At 52.8% G+C, this 15,528-nt stretch overlaps 1 protein-coding gene across 9 annotated transcripts in view; it reads right to left on the reverse strand.

The window, feature by feature from the left end:
- ZC3H3 (zinc finger CCCH-type containing 3) overlaps nucleotides 1-15,528 on the reverse strand; it is a 138,599-nt gene that overhangs the window by 35,615 nt on the left and 87,456 nt on the right. For all 9 annotated transcript variants that reach the window (XM_050709035.1, XM_050709038.1, XM_035566402.2 and 6 more), the window contains 3 exons: nucleotides 11,630-11,823; nucleotides 4,092-4,176; nucleotides 1,238-1,396 (listed from right to left, as the gene is read on the reverse strand). In XM_050709035.1, coding sequence (XP_050564992.1) covers nucleotides 1,238-1,396; nucleotides 4,092-4,176; nucleotides 11,630-11,823 — 438 coding nt within the window. The remainder of the gene's footprint in view (nucleotides 1-1,237; nucleotides 1,397-4,091; nucleotides 4,177-11,629; nucleotides 11,824-15,528) is intronic.

Below are 15,528 nucleotides of genomic sequence, written 5' to 3' on the forward strand. Positions count from 1 at the left end.
AAGTGTAGTTGTGGTAGGTAGTAGTAGTTGTAGTGGTAGTAGGGTGATGGTTGGACCAGATGATCTTGAAGGTCTTTTCCAACCCTTATGATTCTATGAACTGGTCTCTGATAGATGCTGCCAGGCAGAAATCACCTGGTGCACGGCGAGGGCAGGCTCTTAGATCATTCAGCCAAAATCCAGGCTACTCTGACATCTGCACCATCTGCCCCCATCAACTCCAACAAGTATTATCCAGAACCCATGAGGCAGTTTGTTCGAGTTGGATAGCCTTTTCAGGGCCTGGCTAAATATTTTAGCCTCAAATTCCACCTTGCAAACTCTGATGGCGTTCTCAACCTGCCAGTAATAACTAATGGCTAAGGATTACTGTTCTGATTATATTTAAGAAATGTCGATTTGATCTTATTACAGGTTCTTACTACAGTTTTTTAAATCTTTTTAGTTCTTCTGCACTATGATATGATATGATTACTTAGCAGGCATAAGTGTACAGGTGATGGCATCCACCTCCAAATTGTGAAGTAAATATTTCTGTAGTTTCTAGAAGCTGCACCAAATATCTAATGCATGTATACTTAACTTAGAGTGTTAATGTGATGCTTAGTTAGCATGAATAGGTCTCAAATGTTGCGTAAGTTCAGAAAAAAAGCACCAGAAGAGATTAAATAGGTCAGGATTCTCTTGTCTGACAAATTTGGATAGAAAGGGAAGACTATATGGAGTTATAAATGGTACATAGAAGGTGATTAGGGAATTATTATCCTATTCCTCTCATGAACGAGGAGGTACCTAACAGTCAAGCAGCCAGTTGAGGAAGCATTTTTCACACAGAGCCCATTTCTGTTATGCAACCCATTGCCATAAACATCACACATTAAAGAAAGGACAAGATCAAAAAAGAAGAGAATTGCTGACTATTACAAGATGGTTTGGTGGCAACCTCTACCAACTGCAAACCCTACCAGGCAGCAGGGTTTCACTGCCAGAAGCTGAGAGGTCCCAGAAAAAAGAAAGAGTCCTCTGTGAGCCTCATCTTGTCCTCCTCCTGAAGGCACCTTCCAACCCCAGAGCGTTGGGCAGGCCCTGGGCCTGACCCAGCCCAGCAATTCTCATGTTCTTACATCTCCATTATCGGCATTTTTCCCTGTGGAATATCACATGAGCAAGCACTGAAGCCAACTGATGACCCAGTGATGGCTCAAAGCATGTGGATGCTCAAAGCATCCATCCATACCTGGTGCAGACGGCCACCTTCTCTGGATCATGGATGTAGGGGCAGTTCTCCCCTCGATTACACTTGCCAAAGCGGTTGTAGTACATACAGTACTCCTTCTTCTTCTCTTTCTTCTGCTTGGCTTGACGAATGATGGCCAAACTCCGCTGAACAGCACGGCTAAACGGAGCAAGACAGACAGGTTGTGGTAACATTTCCAACTTCAATGCAACGTCATACAATGGCATAGAGAAAATAGGTCAATCGCACCCAAAATCATAGAGAAGCACAGTTCCACTTTGAAAAGGAAGGGAGATATTCAGAAAATTCGTACTGGGCCATAAGCTCTAGCTCTTTGTGACTTTTGGACAACTTCACGCTGAATCTTTAAAAATCTGCAAGATGAGGCCAATTTCCGAGGAAATTTCTGCTTTTGGTACAGAACTGCCACATGCTTTGATCAACCTGATCTAGTGAAAGGGAGGCTGAACCAGATGGTCTTCAAGGGTCCTTTCCAACCCATGCTGGAAAGCAACTCTGTAGAAGATGACCTGGGGACCCTGGGGAACAACAAGGCACCAAGTAGTAGTCAGCCAGGTGCCCTTGAGGTAGAGTAGAGTAGAGTAGAGTAGAGTAGAGAGCAGAGTGGAACAGAGCAGAGTGGAACAGAGCAGAGTGGAACAGAACAGAACAGAACAGAACAGTTCAGTTGGAAAGGACCTTGGAAGATCATCCAGTCCAACTGCCTGCCCACTTCAAGGGCCTACCAAAAGTTAAAGGGCGTTGTCCAAATGCTTCTTGAACGCTGCCAGGCACAGGGCACCAACCACCTCTCCAGGAAGCTTGTTCCAGTGTCTGACCACCCTCATAGTGAAGAAATTTGTCCTAATGCCCAGTCTGAACCCCCCACCGGGGCAGCTTTGTGCCGTTCCCACGCATCCTACCACTGGCCACCAGGGAGCAGAGACCAGCACCTCCTTCTCCATTTCCCCTCCTCGGGAAGCTGCAGGGAGCAGTGAGGTCTCCTCTTGGCCTCCTTTTCTCCAAAGGGGTCAACCCAAGCGTCCTGAGCCTCTCCTCATAGGAGAGGCCATGATGCCAATCACATTTTGGGCTGTACAAGCAAGAATGCAGCTGGGAGGATGAGGGAGAGGATCTACCCCATCTATTTGGTACTTGTGAGACCACCAGGGCATACCAGGCCCACTCTGGGGCTCCCAGGACAACACAGACAGTGGAGGACGGCAGCGAGGCCAGTGAAAGGCCACCAAGACAGTCGGGGCTGGAGCACTGGACATCTGAGCAGAGGCCATGAGCTGATTTGCTCACCCAGAAGAAGATAAAAGGGGGATTTTATTGTCCTCTATGACTGTTTATGGGATGGTACAGAGAACGTGGAACCAGACCTTCTCAGAGATACGGTGTAGGGATGAGACCCTTTGGTGCAAGAGCCCATACAGAGACCTTCAGAGATCCCTCCAGGAACATGACCATCTCCAATGACTTTGTGAGCACGGAGAGAGCTCCGAGCAGTTTTTATGAACACAGGGAGACAGAAAATATCCTTTCTTGTGCTGGGCTCATGCAGCACAGGCTGCAAACACCAAGCAGTTCAGGGGATACATCAGCACAAGTCACTGGCCTAGGGGTCACAGTAGCAAGGAAACTATTTTAGAGAGGGAATGCACATTTTTACCTCTATATTGACCATCTGCAGCTCTCCCGTTGAAATGTACTAAGAAAACTTCATGCAGACAAAATGCTGAACATGATAGCCCTTCTCCAGCCCTCTCTCTGCTTCAGCATCAGCACTGCCACCACCACTGTGCATGGATGTGGGGACAGCAAGCTCTGACACAACGTGCCTCCTGGTACCCGTGGTGCTTCTGAGGCTATCGCAAGGCAAGCCACTACATGGCATGATAAGCATTTAGAAAAAGAGTTTTTCCTTGCTGAAATTATGACATTGATAAAGGGCTCTCCCATAGTCAACACGGTGGCTACCTGAGGTACTCAGCCAGGCCACCAGCACATGGACCTCTGTGGCCAGCACTGAATTTGGACTCTACCATCAACTGACTTTGACAGCAAATTTTCAATCAGTTGGTGTAAATGATAGGAGATGATAAAATATAGCTAGAATCTGGCACTATGTCTGTGTAGACATCTGGAACCAACATGCTTCGGGGATAAATTTCAGTCTACTACAATTAAGAGGGGCTTGTCTGCAAGAGCTCACACTTAAGGACGCGATGATATGCGGCACATCTGTGGCACAGAAGCAAGGCGACGGGAAAGTCAGGAGGGCGCCGAGCGGCGGCAACGCGCCGTTGTGCTCGGGCTGCTTCCCTGCTGGTGCCGGGGGTTACTGGTTTGCAGGGGCTGAGCACCCATCGAGCACTGGTTCCCAGCTGGGAAAGCTCAGCAGAGCCAGCAAGAAGGAAAACCTGCAAGTTTACTGGGCTGAATGGGGATTGACTTCTTCGGATCAGGGGAATAAAACAACAAACTGCTGTGATACAGGTGACAGTGACGCTGCTGCCCTCGAGAACAATATGGTTTTTGTTTTAAAAAGGGACTTTCAGAGAGGGCTGGAGCAGGATTTGGCGTTCCTTGCCCGCAGAAAGGTGCTGATATCCATTACTAACCTTTCACACCCTTTCAAGAGAACCTTTCAAAGCAGGAACCAGTGTTTTTTGCTGAGTTTACAGCCGCCTCCTGGCAGAGGATGGGGGAAAACCAGCGGTGCTTTGGTCCTTCACCGAACAAAGAGACAGTGAAACAGCCTCGTACCAAGCTTCTGACCCCGTCCTGAGCATAAACCACATGCAGCATCCGGAGGGGGAGCGTGCTGATCCTCCCCGCGGGTACAGACCTGGCAATGTAGCGGCTCGTAGCGGATCGGTTCAGGATACCAGATGGGGAGAAGCCAGTACTGCCAGGCGTGCCGCTCAACCTCGCTGTTCAAAACACAGAAAGAAACACAGACACGTTCAGGACAATTTGCTCCCAAGCAAGAAATTCGGCAGGAACTCCTGCGGTCCTTGGCAGCTCGGTGCTAACACAGAGCAGCAGCTACGAGAGCTGAGGATGCTCTTTGCAAACCTGCCTGCTGCTGGCACCTCTGGACCTGCCACAGCAAGGAGGAGTCCTGCCAAAAAGGGCTCCTTGTTGGCTCCAAATGCATCAGGTGCCCTTTTCCTCCATGCTCAAACCTACTGGGAAGCGCCCCTGGGGAACCCGCATGCACTGGAGCAACCTTGGAGGCTCGGCAGAGGCAGCTCACGCTCCCTGCAGCAGCCCGGGGAAGCCCAGCAGCTGCCTCGAGTCCGTGCTTGCACATAATTAATACGTCCTCGAGCGGTGTAGGGAAGAGTGAATCGAAAATAAAGGCTCGGCGCGCGGCTTTCCAGGTGGCACGAGCGCGGCTCAGTCACTCACCTGCCAGCCCGGGCGTGCTGGGGAGTGAGTGAGCGGGATTTGATAGCTCCCCCCGCGCTCGAGCTGTCACTCTGGCTGCTGGCACCGGCAAAAGCCCAGCTGTTCCCTCTGAAAATAAAAAGCGACGGCGCAGGCACGATGCCGACGCTGGTGGCATGTGCCTGTCCATCAGGGCATCGGGCTGCCCCGCTGCGGGATGCCAGCACGGGTCTTTGCTCATGGCAGACTTGTATGGCAAGAGATTTCAAGCTTGCCCCGCGACCACCTAAAATTAACTGGGCGTTTGTGCCACCTTTGCTAAATTATTCTGCTTTTTTTTTGGTTGTTTTCTTTTTTTTTGACTTGCAGCTGGGGTCCCGCTTCCCCTCCATCGCTTCCATCGCGCTCAAGCAAGGCCGGCCTCCCAAACGATGCGGGGACAAAGACCCAAATTAAAGCCAGTCATTACTGTAGGGATAGAGCCTCCCTCAGCCCTCCGTAATTATCTTTAATGTTCTTTAAAGCAAGCTCAGCAGGACAAACCATCCCAGGAGTGGGCTCCCCCTGGGCAGAAAAGCAGACTCTAGGGTACATGTGCGTTCCCGTGCCCGTGCGCCATCCTTTTATTTAAGACATCCTGCCAGCCACTACCTTGCCAGAGAAGGGGAACCACTAAATAAATCAAGAGGTAAATAAATAAAGGCTGCAACGGTCTCATGCAGCTGGTTTTAAGTGCATACATATCCAAAATAAATCCACAGGTGAATATATATTTATTTTTTTGCATAGCTTTTATCTTCCCGCAGGAAGACTCGCTGTTATTATACGCAGACTAAAACCACTGAAATCGCTGGGAGGACTGAGCGTGTGCGATGCTGGCTGGGTGATGCACATCCCCCGGTACAGGTGACTGTGCTGTGAATTAATTTGCAGCCTGCAGGCACTTTGCACGCCTGCGAATCGCTCCCTTCCATCCCAAAATCTGCAGAAAAGCCTGGCCGGTGTGCCGGCCACGTCCAGCGAGGCAGCAGCCTGGCAGCAGGCACAGAAACCTTTCCTACGAGCTTCCACGCCGTCAAACCTCCTAATTACTCACCCGGAGTGGAAATCCTCGCCCAACTAATAGGGAACTGCCTGAATATTTACCCAGGAGGAGCCAGCCCATCGGCTGCGTAATGCCGCCGGTTCAGAAGCTCCGTAATTACGCGCGGAGCCCGTTAACGCGCAGCAGCCTGGAAAGGGGCGAAGCCTCATTTCTCTCTTCCATCTCCTGGGATTTACGGAGGAAACGCAGGGTGTTGTTTTTAGAAGCCTTTCCACCGTGCAAAAAGAAGTTTAAATGCTCTGCAGACCTCAAAGCAACGAGCGAGGGGATGCAGGCAGGGGGATTTATCGCCCCACATCTGTAGGAGGGTCCAAGCAGACCAAGTTTTTCTTTAAGCAACACAATAAAACGTTAAGTGATCAATGTCAGAGCAGGACAGAAGCAAGGTGGAGATTTGGGGTCTCTCTGCTTTATCAAAGTCACCCACGCGGTGTGAAATTGGGGCAGAGCAAGGACACGGAGGACTGGAGAGGGGTTAAATGTAAAAACAGGAGGCGTGCTGGTGTGTGATCCCCCGGGGAGCACGGCAGCAGGCTCCGGATTAAACGAAACAGAATGCTGAAACCATGCCCCCAGGGCTTGACTCTGATCTTGGGAGGGTCTCACTGGGTCCTTTCTTCAGATGCAACACGATTTTGCAGCACGAGAGGACCTCAGCACACCGGGGAGAGCATCGGCGTCGGGACCAAGTGCTGCCGGTCCTATAAAAGTCCCTTGCTGCAGAGATTGAAAAAAGGGGCATGGCGAGTTCCTCCGTGAAGGCAGCGGGAACAACAGGAGGGAGAAAAAAAAAAGAAGAAATAATAATAATAATAAAAAAAAAAGCTGCTGGGGAGAGCATCAAGGAACTGCACATTAAGGGCTTTTTAACTGATTACACACAGCACGGCGGCGTCAGGCTTGATATTTTATACCCCGCGTAAGGGACAGGTGTTTTTCTCCCTCCGCCTTTTTTTCTTTTTTTTTTTTCCCCTTAATGATCTAGTCGGGTTGAGGCGCATCATCTGTAAGGAAACCCGCAGCCCGTGCAAACGGGGCTGCTCCTCTCCATGCATCACCCGCAGCCGACGCTGGCTGCTCCGGCAGCTCGCGGTGATGGCAAGCGCTGGGAAGTGATTGTTGTACCTAACCCAGCCGGGAGGCTCGGCGCGTCTCTCCGGAGGGAACGGGAGCTGTCATGTTCATTAAATGCATGATTACAGCTATGATTAATAGCAGGGGCTACAGCCTAACTACTTTTTTTTTTTTTTTTTCCCTTTCCCTCCGCTCTGAAGGAATCCGCAGGCGAGCAGCGCGACAGCCTGGCTCCGGTCCCTCGGCGCGGGGCTTTCCGCAGCGCCTGCTTCTGCCCAGCCCGTCCTGCTCCAAAATTGGGATTTGGATCAGAAAAGGGTGAAGTGGAACAATCCAGCCCTGCCGAAGGGGCTCCCCAAGCACCAACTGTGGTTAAAATGAGCGGGGTGGAGGCTGTGCCCCTCCGCCAGCATCCCCACCTTAGTCCTGATGTCCCCTCTTGCCCCGGGGCTCCTCCTGCAGCAAACGCGCGCTGAGCAGGGCGCTCAGCATCTTCCCTCGCGTTCGGGTCAGCCACGAGCATTGCGAAGGGAGTGCTGTTAATTATTACCTGCTTAATTATTTAGGAACGACTTTAGCGCTCGTATCTGGAGTCCCTTTACCGGGACCTCAACACAGCTGCGGTGGAAACGTGGAAAGAAGCGTTTGTGCGTGTGATGTAGGTCATTTGTTGTTTTTTGTTGGTTTTGTTTTGTTTTGTTTTGTTTTGTTTTTTAATACTGTGCAGCACCTGAAAGAGCCTGGAAGGGAGGAGAAGCAGCGCTGGTGACACTGGGACGCGCTGGGGCGCCCTTCGTTTCGCCGGGCTCTCCTGCCTTTAGTGCTGAACCAAAACTTCTGAGGCCGGCACTCGGGAAATTTATTTCTTTAATTATCAGTCGTTTAAGTGCCTTCCACCGTTGCAGACCATCAGCACCAGCAGCTGCCGGGGGTAATTTATTTCACTCACCGGCCGGCCCAAGCCCCTCTGGAAGGGAACAACGTTAGAGGGGATGCGCTGGCGCTGCGGGAGAGCAGCTGGGCACGCTTCCCCCCCCCCCGCCTGCAGCACGGCTCCCAACAGGAACGAGCACGTCCCTGCTTCAGGCGTTTCGTTATTAGCGAGGCACGCTCAATTAACGAAGCGTTTCGGCGCTGTTGCGTGACCGGCTCGGCAGAGGCGTGCGAGGAGCTTGGAGCATCTCCCGAGCTCTGCACGCCCCGGTCCTCGAGGAGACCGGGTCCCAAACCCGAGGGACTGAGCTAAAAGGGGACGAGGATTGAGCAATCCTCAAACTGAGGGGGTTGAGCTCAAAAGGGGCCAAGGGACTGGGCGGTTGGACAATCCCAAAACCAAAGGGCTGAGCTCAAAAGGATCCGAGGGATCGAGCAATCCCAAACCTGAGGGTTTGAGCTTGAAGGAGCCGAGGGATCGAGGAGTTCCAAAGGCAAGTGACTGAGCTCAGAAGGGACCAAGGGATTAATGAATCCCAAAATCAAGCGATCAAATTAAAAGGGGACAAACAATCCCAGCCCCAAGGGATTGAGCTCAAATGGGACATGGAATCAAGCAATCCCAGCCTCAAGGGATTGAGCTCAAATGGGACATGGGATTAAGCAATCCCAGCCCCAAGGGATTCCCGTGACACGGAGGGCGCATCCTTCCCGCGAGCCCCCGGCACCGTCGCCGGCTCGACGGCAGCGCTGAGCGTTTTGCCACCTGTGCAAATGCAGAAAGGGCGTTTCTGCGGCACTCAGCACTTCTCAAATTAGTTGGTAAAAAGAAGCCGAGAGTGCACTTTTCTCAGACACGTGCCTCCCTGCATCAGAGCCTGATGGCCCTGTGTAGGGCTGTTTTCCCCCTCCTTTTACCAAGATCCCCTATCGCATCTGAAATCCCCTTTACCAGCGCCAGTGGGGATGTCGCTGAGCTCCTCACCCTGCCACGACGGCAGAATGGGGAAACTGAGGCAGGAACGGCTGTTACACACCAGGATGGAGGGAGGGAACGTGCTGAGATTGGGGGAAAGGCCCCCCAGCCCCGTAGGGTTGAACTCAGCCGTGAGTTTCAGAAACAATTCGCTCTCCTGCTGTCACAGGCACCGCCGTGAAACCATCACGGCTGCATTAGGGGGCACGTGGCGAGAACCCTAAGGATCCTCTTAAACCTCCACCACTGGGAGCTCAGCCACCATGGGAGAAGACAGGGATCTTTAAGCCTTCCGAGTTTATAAAAAACACATAAATCCAAAAAAAAAAAAATGAAAGCCACCAATAAATACGACCTTACCACCGGAGGAGCTGCCGTGGTCTGGCTGACAGCCACGAGCATCCCTCCAGCAGGCAGAGCCCAGTGTCCTGACAGCCACCAGCACCATGAGCACGAGCTGCTGCCTTTCCCAAGCATCTGCCGGAGTCGTGTAGGGGAAGATTTCCCCACGGGAAGCATCTGGATGCTGCTGAAAACCCGCTGGAGTGAGCCCGCGTCGCGGGCTGCAATAGCTCTGCCCCCACGGCAGCAGCTCGCGCCCGGAGTGGGCTCAGGGCTGCTCTCCGGCCTATGTCAAACCTTCATTTTGTTCCTGCTGCTTTCAATCTGCTCTCTGCTTGTTTATTTATCACTTCCCCTTGCAGATTTATCGTCGAAATGCGGTGTTGCCAGGACCTTTCCCCGATTTCATGGAAATCCCTCACGTGCCCGAACAACGTCGTAGCGGTTGCAGAAAGAACTGAAGGGAAGGTTTGTTGCGAGCGCGGAAACCTGCTTATTTCGTTTGCTTAATTAAAGCCTCATCTAATTGCGATGTATCAAGCACTTTCTGCACCGTCCTGCTGTCACGTTTCCTAATATTTCTGCACAGTGAGAAATGTATCCTGGCAAAAACTGCTAAAACACAGGCACGGGGCTTTCCTCACGGACGTCTCCAGGGGCCGGTGCTCCCCAGACCGGAGCCCGGCACCAATCCCACATCCCACGGGCACCAGTTCAGGAGCTTTATGGCATTTCTGATCGTAGCTGGAGCTCGAAAAGACAAAATACCAGCCCAATAAATTCGGGTGAGCAGCAGAATTATACCTCACCATAAGCAAACTCCAAGCTGTTAAATCGTCAGGAGCCTTTCCCACCTCTCTGCTACCCCGCCACGCAGTGTCTGGCACTGGTCTAGCTCCAACCCTCTCCCAGAAATCCCACTTTAGGCTGGTGTTTTTCTGCCAGAAACAGAAATGTTTCTCATTTCTCCAGCCCAGAACTGGATATTCATGGGCAGGCTGAAACCCTCAGCCTTTGCTGAGTTGCCTAAGCATGAATTTGCTGTTTCCCAGTGGCTAGACAGATTTAGAGACTTCTTCGCTCAGATAAATGAAAAAAACAACACCAGCAACAAAAAGAAACAGTTCAGAATGAGGGTTTTAAACAGGGGATGTGCAAGATCCCTGTTTGGGAAAGGCTGCCCACAAAAGGTCTCACCTCCATTAAAAGGCTTCCCTTTTTTTCATGCCGTTTCCCCCATTTCCTACGATTATTAAGAATTTAACACATCCCCTGGCAGCACGTAGAAGCCTCCAGGAGCGCTCCGAAGTGCCTGGTCCCGTGGAAAGGCAGCAGGAGTTCAGGGATTCGGACACTTCGGAAAATCCCATCCCAAAGCTCGTGAAAAAAAAAACAAAACAGACATCGCTGACCCCAGGCTTTGCTTGGTCCACGACCAAGCGAGATTTACGGAGCCGTTTTCCAAGCCTCCCAAGGCTGATCCTTGCCCACCCTCCTCCGGTATCAGCCCCCAAGCCGAGCTCACAGGCAGTAGGATCGCAGACTCCAGAAGAAGCCATACGGGTATATTTTCTCTCCCTGGGTAGGCCATGGGTGAGCATCGGGGGAGTTATTTACTCTTTGCTGCCTTTCGCTCCTAATTTTTTTCACGGTTTCCAACCTTGCTGGAGCTGCTCAGTTCTCCTGCTGACGACATTTTTGTTTCCCCTCCCTCCCGTGCCTCCTAATCCTGCTTTTTGTGGGTTTGTTTGATGGAACCGCTATCCAGGGGGTGCCAGGAATAACCCAGGAATAACCAGTTGGGGAGCAAAACCGTTTGACCCCAGGGAGAAACTCAAAAACCACTTTAGGAGCAGCTCAAAAACCTGGTCCTGCCTGAGAGCTGCACTTGAGTCTCAAGTACCGGGGGAGCTAAAAGACAAATTGAATTGAAGCTGAATGGAAAGCCAGGAACTGTGTCGAAACGCCTGTTCCATCCACAGAACGATCCTCCCGGCTTTCTTAGGTCTATATTGAACGGGATTTGATGAGCATATCAAATATATTTAACCTCGTGGTGCCATTTCCAGTTGCCCAGGACTTGGCAATCCTCGCTGCGGTTGGAGAAAGAAAGCGTTAACAGGGTGTCTCTAAACCTGGTGCACCCTGAGTTAAAGAAAAACTATATTGTCTTAACTCTTTCCTAAAGCTTTTGTTGCTTTCACATTACTTTCTTGCCACGAACAGCTGGGGGATGCCCCATGACAGCGATGGGATGCCCAACGCCGTTGGGTCGGGGCTGTGCAAGCCCTGCGCTCCGCCACCCAGCCGTGCTCAGCAAGCCAGATGCTGCAAGAACTCCGAGCCACAAAACTCCGGATTTCACTTTCTAAAAAGCCTATTTTTTTCCCCAAAATACTTCTCGGCGAGAGGTGGATCCTCCCACGGGTGTTGCAGCGAGCCACGGGAAGGCGACGAGCCGCAGACACGCAGCCTGGAGACGAGCGGCTAAAAGCCAACGTCGGCACAAAGCCGGGGCCCCGCTGGTTTTCGGTGCGCACCAGGAGAAATTCTCACTGCTCACCTGCTCTGCCGGGGCTCTTGGTGCTCAGGTCCCTGCCCCGGCCGGGGGTGCTGGACGTCTTGGAGAGCTTGTTGGCCGACACGCGGTACATCACCCCTCCGATGCAGCGATAGCCTTTGCTCCTCCAGCCCTGCGGCACGGGCTGGGACTTGCTGCCCTGCGGCGAGGGGCGCGCTTGGTTTAACAGCGGGGACCTGTAAGGAAAGGATAAAAGGCACGGTGAGCACCAGCTCAGGAAGGTAGCACGAGGAGCTGAGAACAAGCACGATGCCCCCACCCCCACTGCGCGGACACCTCCTGGCTTTCAGCTCCAGCAGCAAAGAGAAAAGAGAAAGGAAGGTGTGGTGGCAATCCCCCAGGGGAATCGGTGTTGGGCTGGGGGGGGGACCTTCCCGGAGCTTAGCCAAGCTTTATGGAGCTCTAAAGGCTTGGATGGTTTTACAGCCTCCCCCCAAGCCTGGCTCTTGTCGGGTTTTTACCACGTCCGTGCATGGGATGAGCTGCCTGAGAGTGCTGCTGGTCCCCGTTTAACACCTGGAGGGGATGCTGGGACCCAAATCGGACCCGGGCAGCACCTGGGAACCTTCTCCAGCCCCGCAGGTCCCCGTTACACCACCAAGGGGACACACTCCTCCTCCCAGCTCCGCAGCGATGGGGCAGGAGCTGTGCTACGGCCACGCTTTTTAGTGTCACCAGGACATTACCGTCACCACGATGTGCTCGGGCTGTCCCCAGCGGGCGAAGGACAGCTTTAGGAATTTCCCAAGCGTCACCCTGGGGACAAATCCCTCCTGGACGGGCTCCTCCGCCCCCGAAAACCCCAAACCCGTTTCCCTGCACGATGCCTCCCGATGCGCAGGAAGCACCCCCCCCCCCCCCCCCAGCTCACTGCGGTACAGATGCCGTTATGCAAACAGAGCCGTTGCAGCCAAATCAAATCTACGCCGATATCAGTCGTCTTAACCATTTAGCGCTAATCCAAACAGTAATTTGTTTATGCAAATTAGAGCTCTAATTTTGTATTAGCACAAACTATGCTCATAATGCTATTAGCGGAACGTATATAAAGCGCGCATTACCGGCGACTATCTGTAAATTAAGGGCCGCCATCCTATCAGCAGAATGCAAACCCCGGAGAGCATTACCTTCAAATGAACATGTGCCGCAAAGAGAAAGGGAATTGTAAAATGTAATAGTTACATTTCTTGGTGCTTAGTGTGACAGCCGATTCATTTAATAGGGCTGTTGCCACTGGCTACCAAGCTCGGCGAATTCCTGCCAGGCGGCGCGGAGGGGATGGGGACCTCGCAGAGCGGTGCTGGGCTGCGCCCGGTGCAGGCTGCTCGGGGCTCGGTCCCCGGGAAACCCCTAACCTTGCTCCAGAGATGAGCACCGAGCCTGGAATTTTGGAAAAATCAGCAGAAGGCGGCACCGCAAAGCTGAGATCGCGCACGGCACGGCCATGGCTGCGCCGCTCTCCGAAAATCCCGAGGGCTTTCCCCGGCTCCCCACGTCCCCAGATTTGCAACTCGCCAGCTCGCAGCAAACCTCGGCAAACCCCAGCCCGTGTGGACCCCAGGAAGGTCTCCCTCGACAAGCTCGCACACATCTCATAGAGGTCATCCTCCGGCGGATCGTGCGTGCCGACCACTCCGAGCCCCTCCAGCCTTCCCGAGGGAAGAGGAGGCACGGGATGCTCGGTGCCGATGGCTTTTGCGCTCCTGTTCTGCGTGCCATGGAGCTACAAGCATCGGTCCCCTACAGATCTGCACCCCTGTACTGCTGACGCGGGTACATCGGGTCCTGGCAAGGCAGTTTTGGTGTTAGCTCCCTGTAAAAAAATTAGCATCCTGTAAAAAAATTCATTTCAGCTCTCTGCAGGCCACCAGCAAAGTATGTTGAAAGGTCTCGTGTACAGGGAGACGCTGCGAGCAACCAGAGCATCTCCCACGCCGGGTGCCTCGCACACCACGCGCAAAAGTCCACTGAAAGAGGTTTGTCTAAAAAACCCGCAAGATGGCTCAAAAGTGACCCTCTGTGGGCCACTGCCGTGACTCAGGGGTGTGCTGCAAACCTGGATTTGGGTAGAAACAGAGCATTTGCTTGCTCAGAAAGATCCGGCTGTATCCCTAATCCCCGCACGCACGCCGCATTAGGGGAACGGTTAGCGACACGAGATTTATTTCCTTCGATTTCAACCCAGAAAACACAGCATGACACCAAGAAAACCCTACTGATGGAGACACAGAGCCCAGATGTTACCATATCGCTCCAGTCCTGGAGCGTTCAGCGTTTCCTTTTAGCCCTTTATAGGGGAGGGAAAAAGCCCTGCTCCCATCCCTGCTTTGCAGGAGCGAGGCAGGGATTTCGTGCCGTGCCCAGGGTGTGTGGATTTTGCTGTGCTTTGCTGTCCAGAAAATGCCCCCGTCCCACTAAAAGCCCCACTACACCAGGGCAGCCCCCGTGATGGGCAAACATCCCAGCCCATCGCTCGATGCCTCTCTCCTGTTGTATTTCCAGCGCCGTTTTCTGCCACGGGGTCTGCAGAAGAAAACTCAGAGCCGTGCTCCTGTGCCCAGCGCCCTTCTCCGAAAAAAAAAAAAAAAAAAAAAAAAAACCATCATCGGGATGCAAAATAAAAGGCTGGGGAAAAACCCTCCTGGTTTAAGCAGCAGCTCAGAGCCGGGGCGGCTGCAGCCACAGAGCATCAGCCGCCGTTCCCGCTGCTCCCCCAGATCCTCCAGATATTTATTTTCTCACTTTTCCGTGCTCACTTGAACCGCTGAAGTGGCTGCGCGCCGCTGCAGCGGCCCCCGTTAGGAAGTCACCATTTCTCGAGAGTTATTACCCGGTGGCATCTGACCCCTCCTATGTGAGCAGAGAGCGAGCAGGGAGCCGCTGCCGGCAAACACCAAGCAGCAAGAGCTGCAGATTATAAAACACTTTATGCTTTTTAAATCAATATTAAATAAAAAGAGGAAAAAAAGCAACAAGCCAGCCCACGGGGAGCAGAGCAGTGACGTGCGCAGCAGGACCATGGGTCCCATGTCTCTCCCTGCAGAGAATTCTCAAGGATTTCTGCAGCTGAAGGCATTGCCTTCACCCAGACCTCCTCCAATTTGCATTTTTGAGGGAGAAAAAGCATCTGTGAGTCCCAGTGGACCAAGACCTGACCCCCTGGGAGGCTTGGCCACCTCTGCTTCCACCCTCTGGCTGATGGGGCATCGGTGCGGGGACTGCCCTGGCACCCCCTGGTTCTTCACCTGGAAACTCAGTGCTAAGAAGTCAAAAAGTTAACAGAGAGAAGGAAAAAAAAATATAGAAATAGAAAAAAACTCTCAAAAGGAGTTGTAATCTGCTCCAGTAACCTTTACAGCTGTTTCCCCTGCTGGAGACAGACAGACGGAGGGAAAGGCACCAGGAGGTTGCAGCACTGCTTCAGCAGGTTTATTGTCCGTCCTCGCCCTGCTTGCAAAAGATACGGCCCAAACCTTTGCGGGGAGAGCTCCCAAACCCCACAGCACCCCCAGACTGGGTATAGTGTCCCCCCAAATCCCCACACCCCTGGCCCTACTCACACCATGCGAGCGCACGGCAGAGGAGATGCCACGGTCCTGGAGACGCTTCGCGGGGACTTTCGGCTGCTGAACGCACGCATTAGGGTGAGCTCTGGCCACTTGTGTTATTTACCTCCAGAAACCCTGGGACATTCAGAACTGAAGGTAAAATATGTTCTGTGAAGAAACCTCGCTGGGTAACCTCTGCCCACACAGAAGAATGGGGAAAGGGAATTGGCCAAGCAGACGAAAAGCCGCGACCACTTCAGGTGCTGCTCGCACGCGGTGATACAGCCCCAACATCCTCGCACTGCCAGCATCACCTTTGCCCACCTGCGGTGA

The sequence above is a fragment of the Cygnus atratus genome, chromosome 2 (genome assembly GCF_013377495.2).
Source record: "Cygnus atratus isolate AKBS03 ecotype Queensland, Australia chromosome 2, CAtr_DNAZoo_HiC_assembly, whole genome shotgun sequence".
Taxonomy (NCBI): domain Eukaryota; kingdom Metazoa; phylum Chordata; class Aves; order Anseriformes; family Anatidae; genus Cygnus; species Cygnus atratus.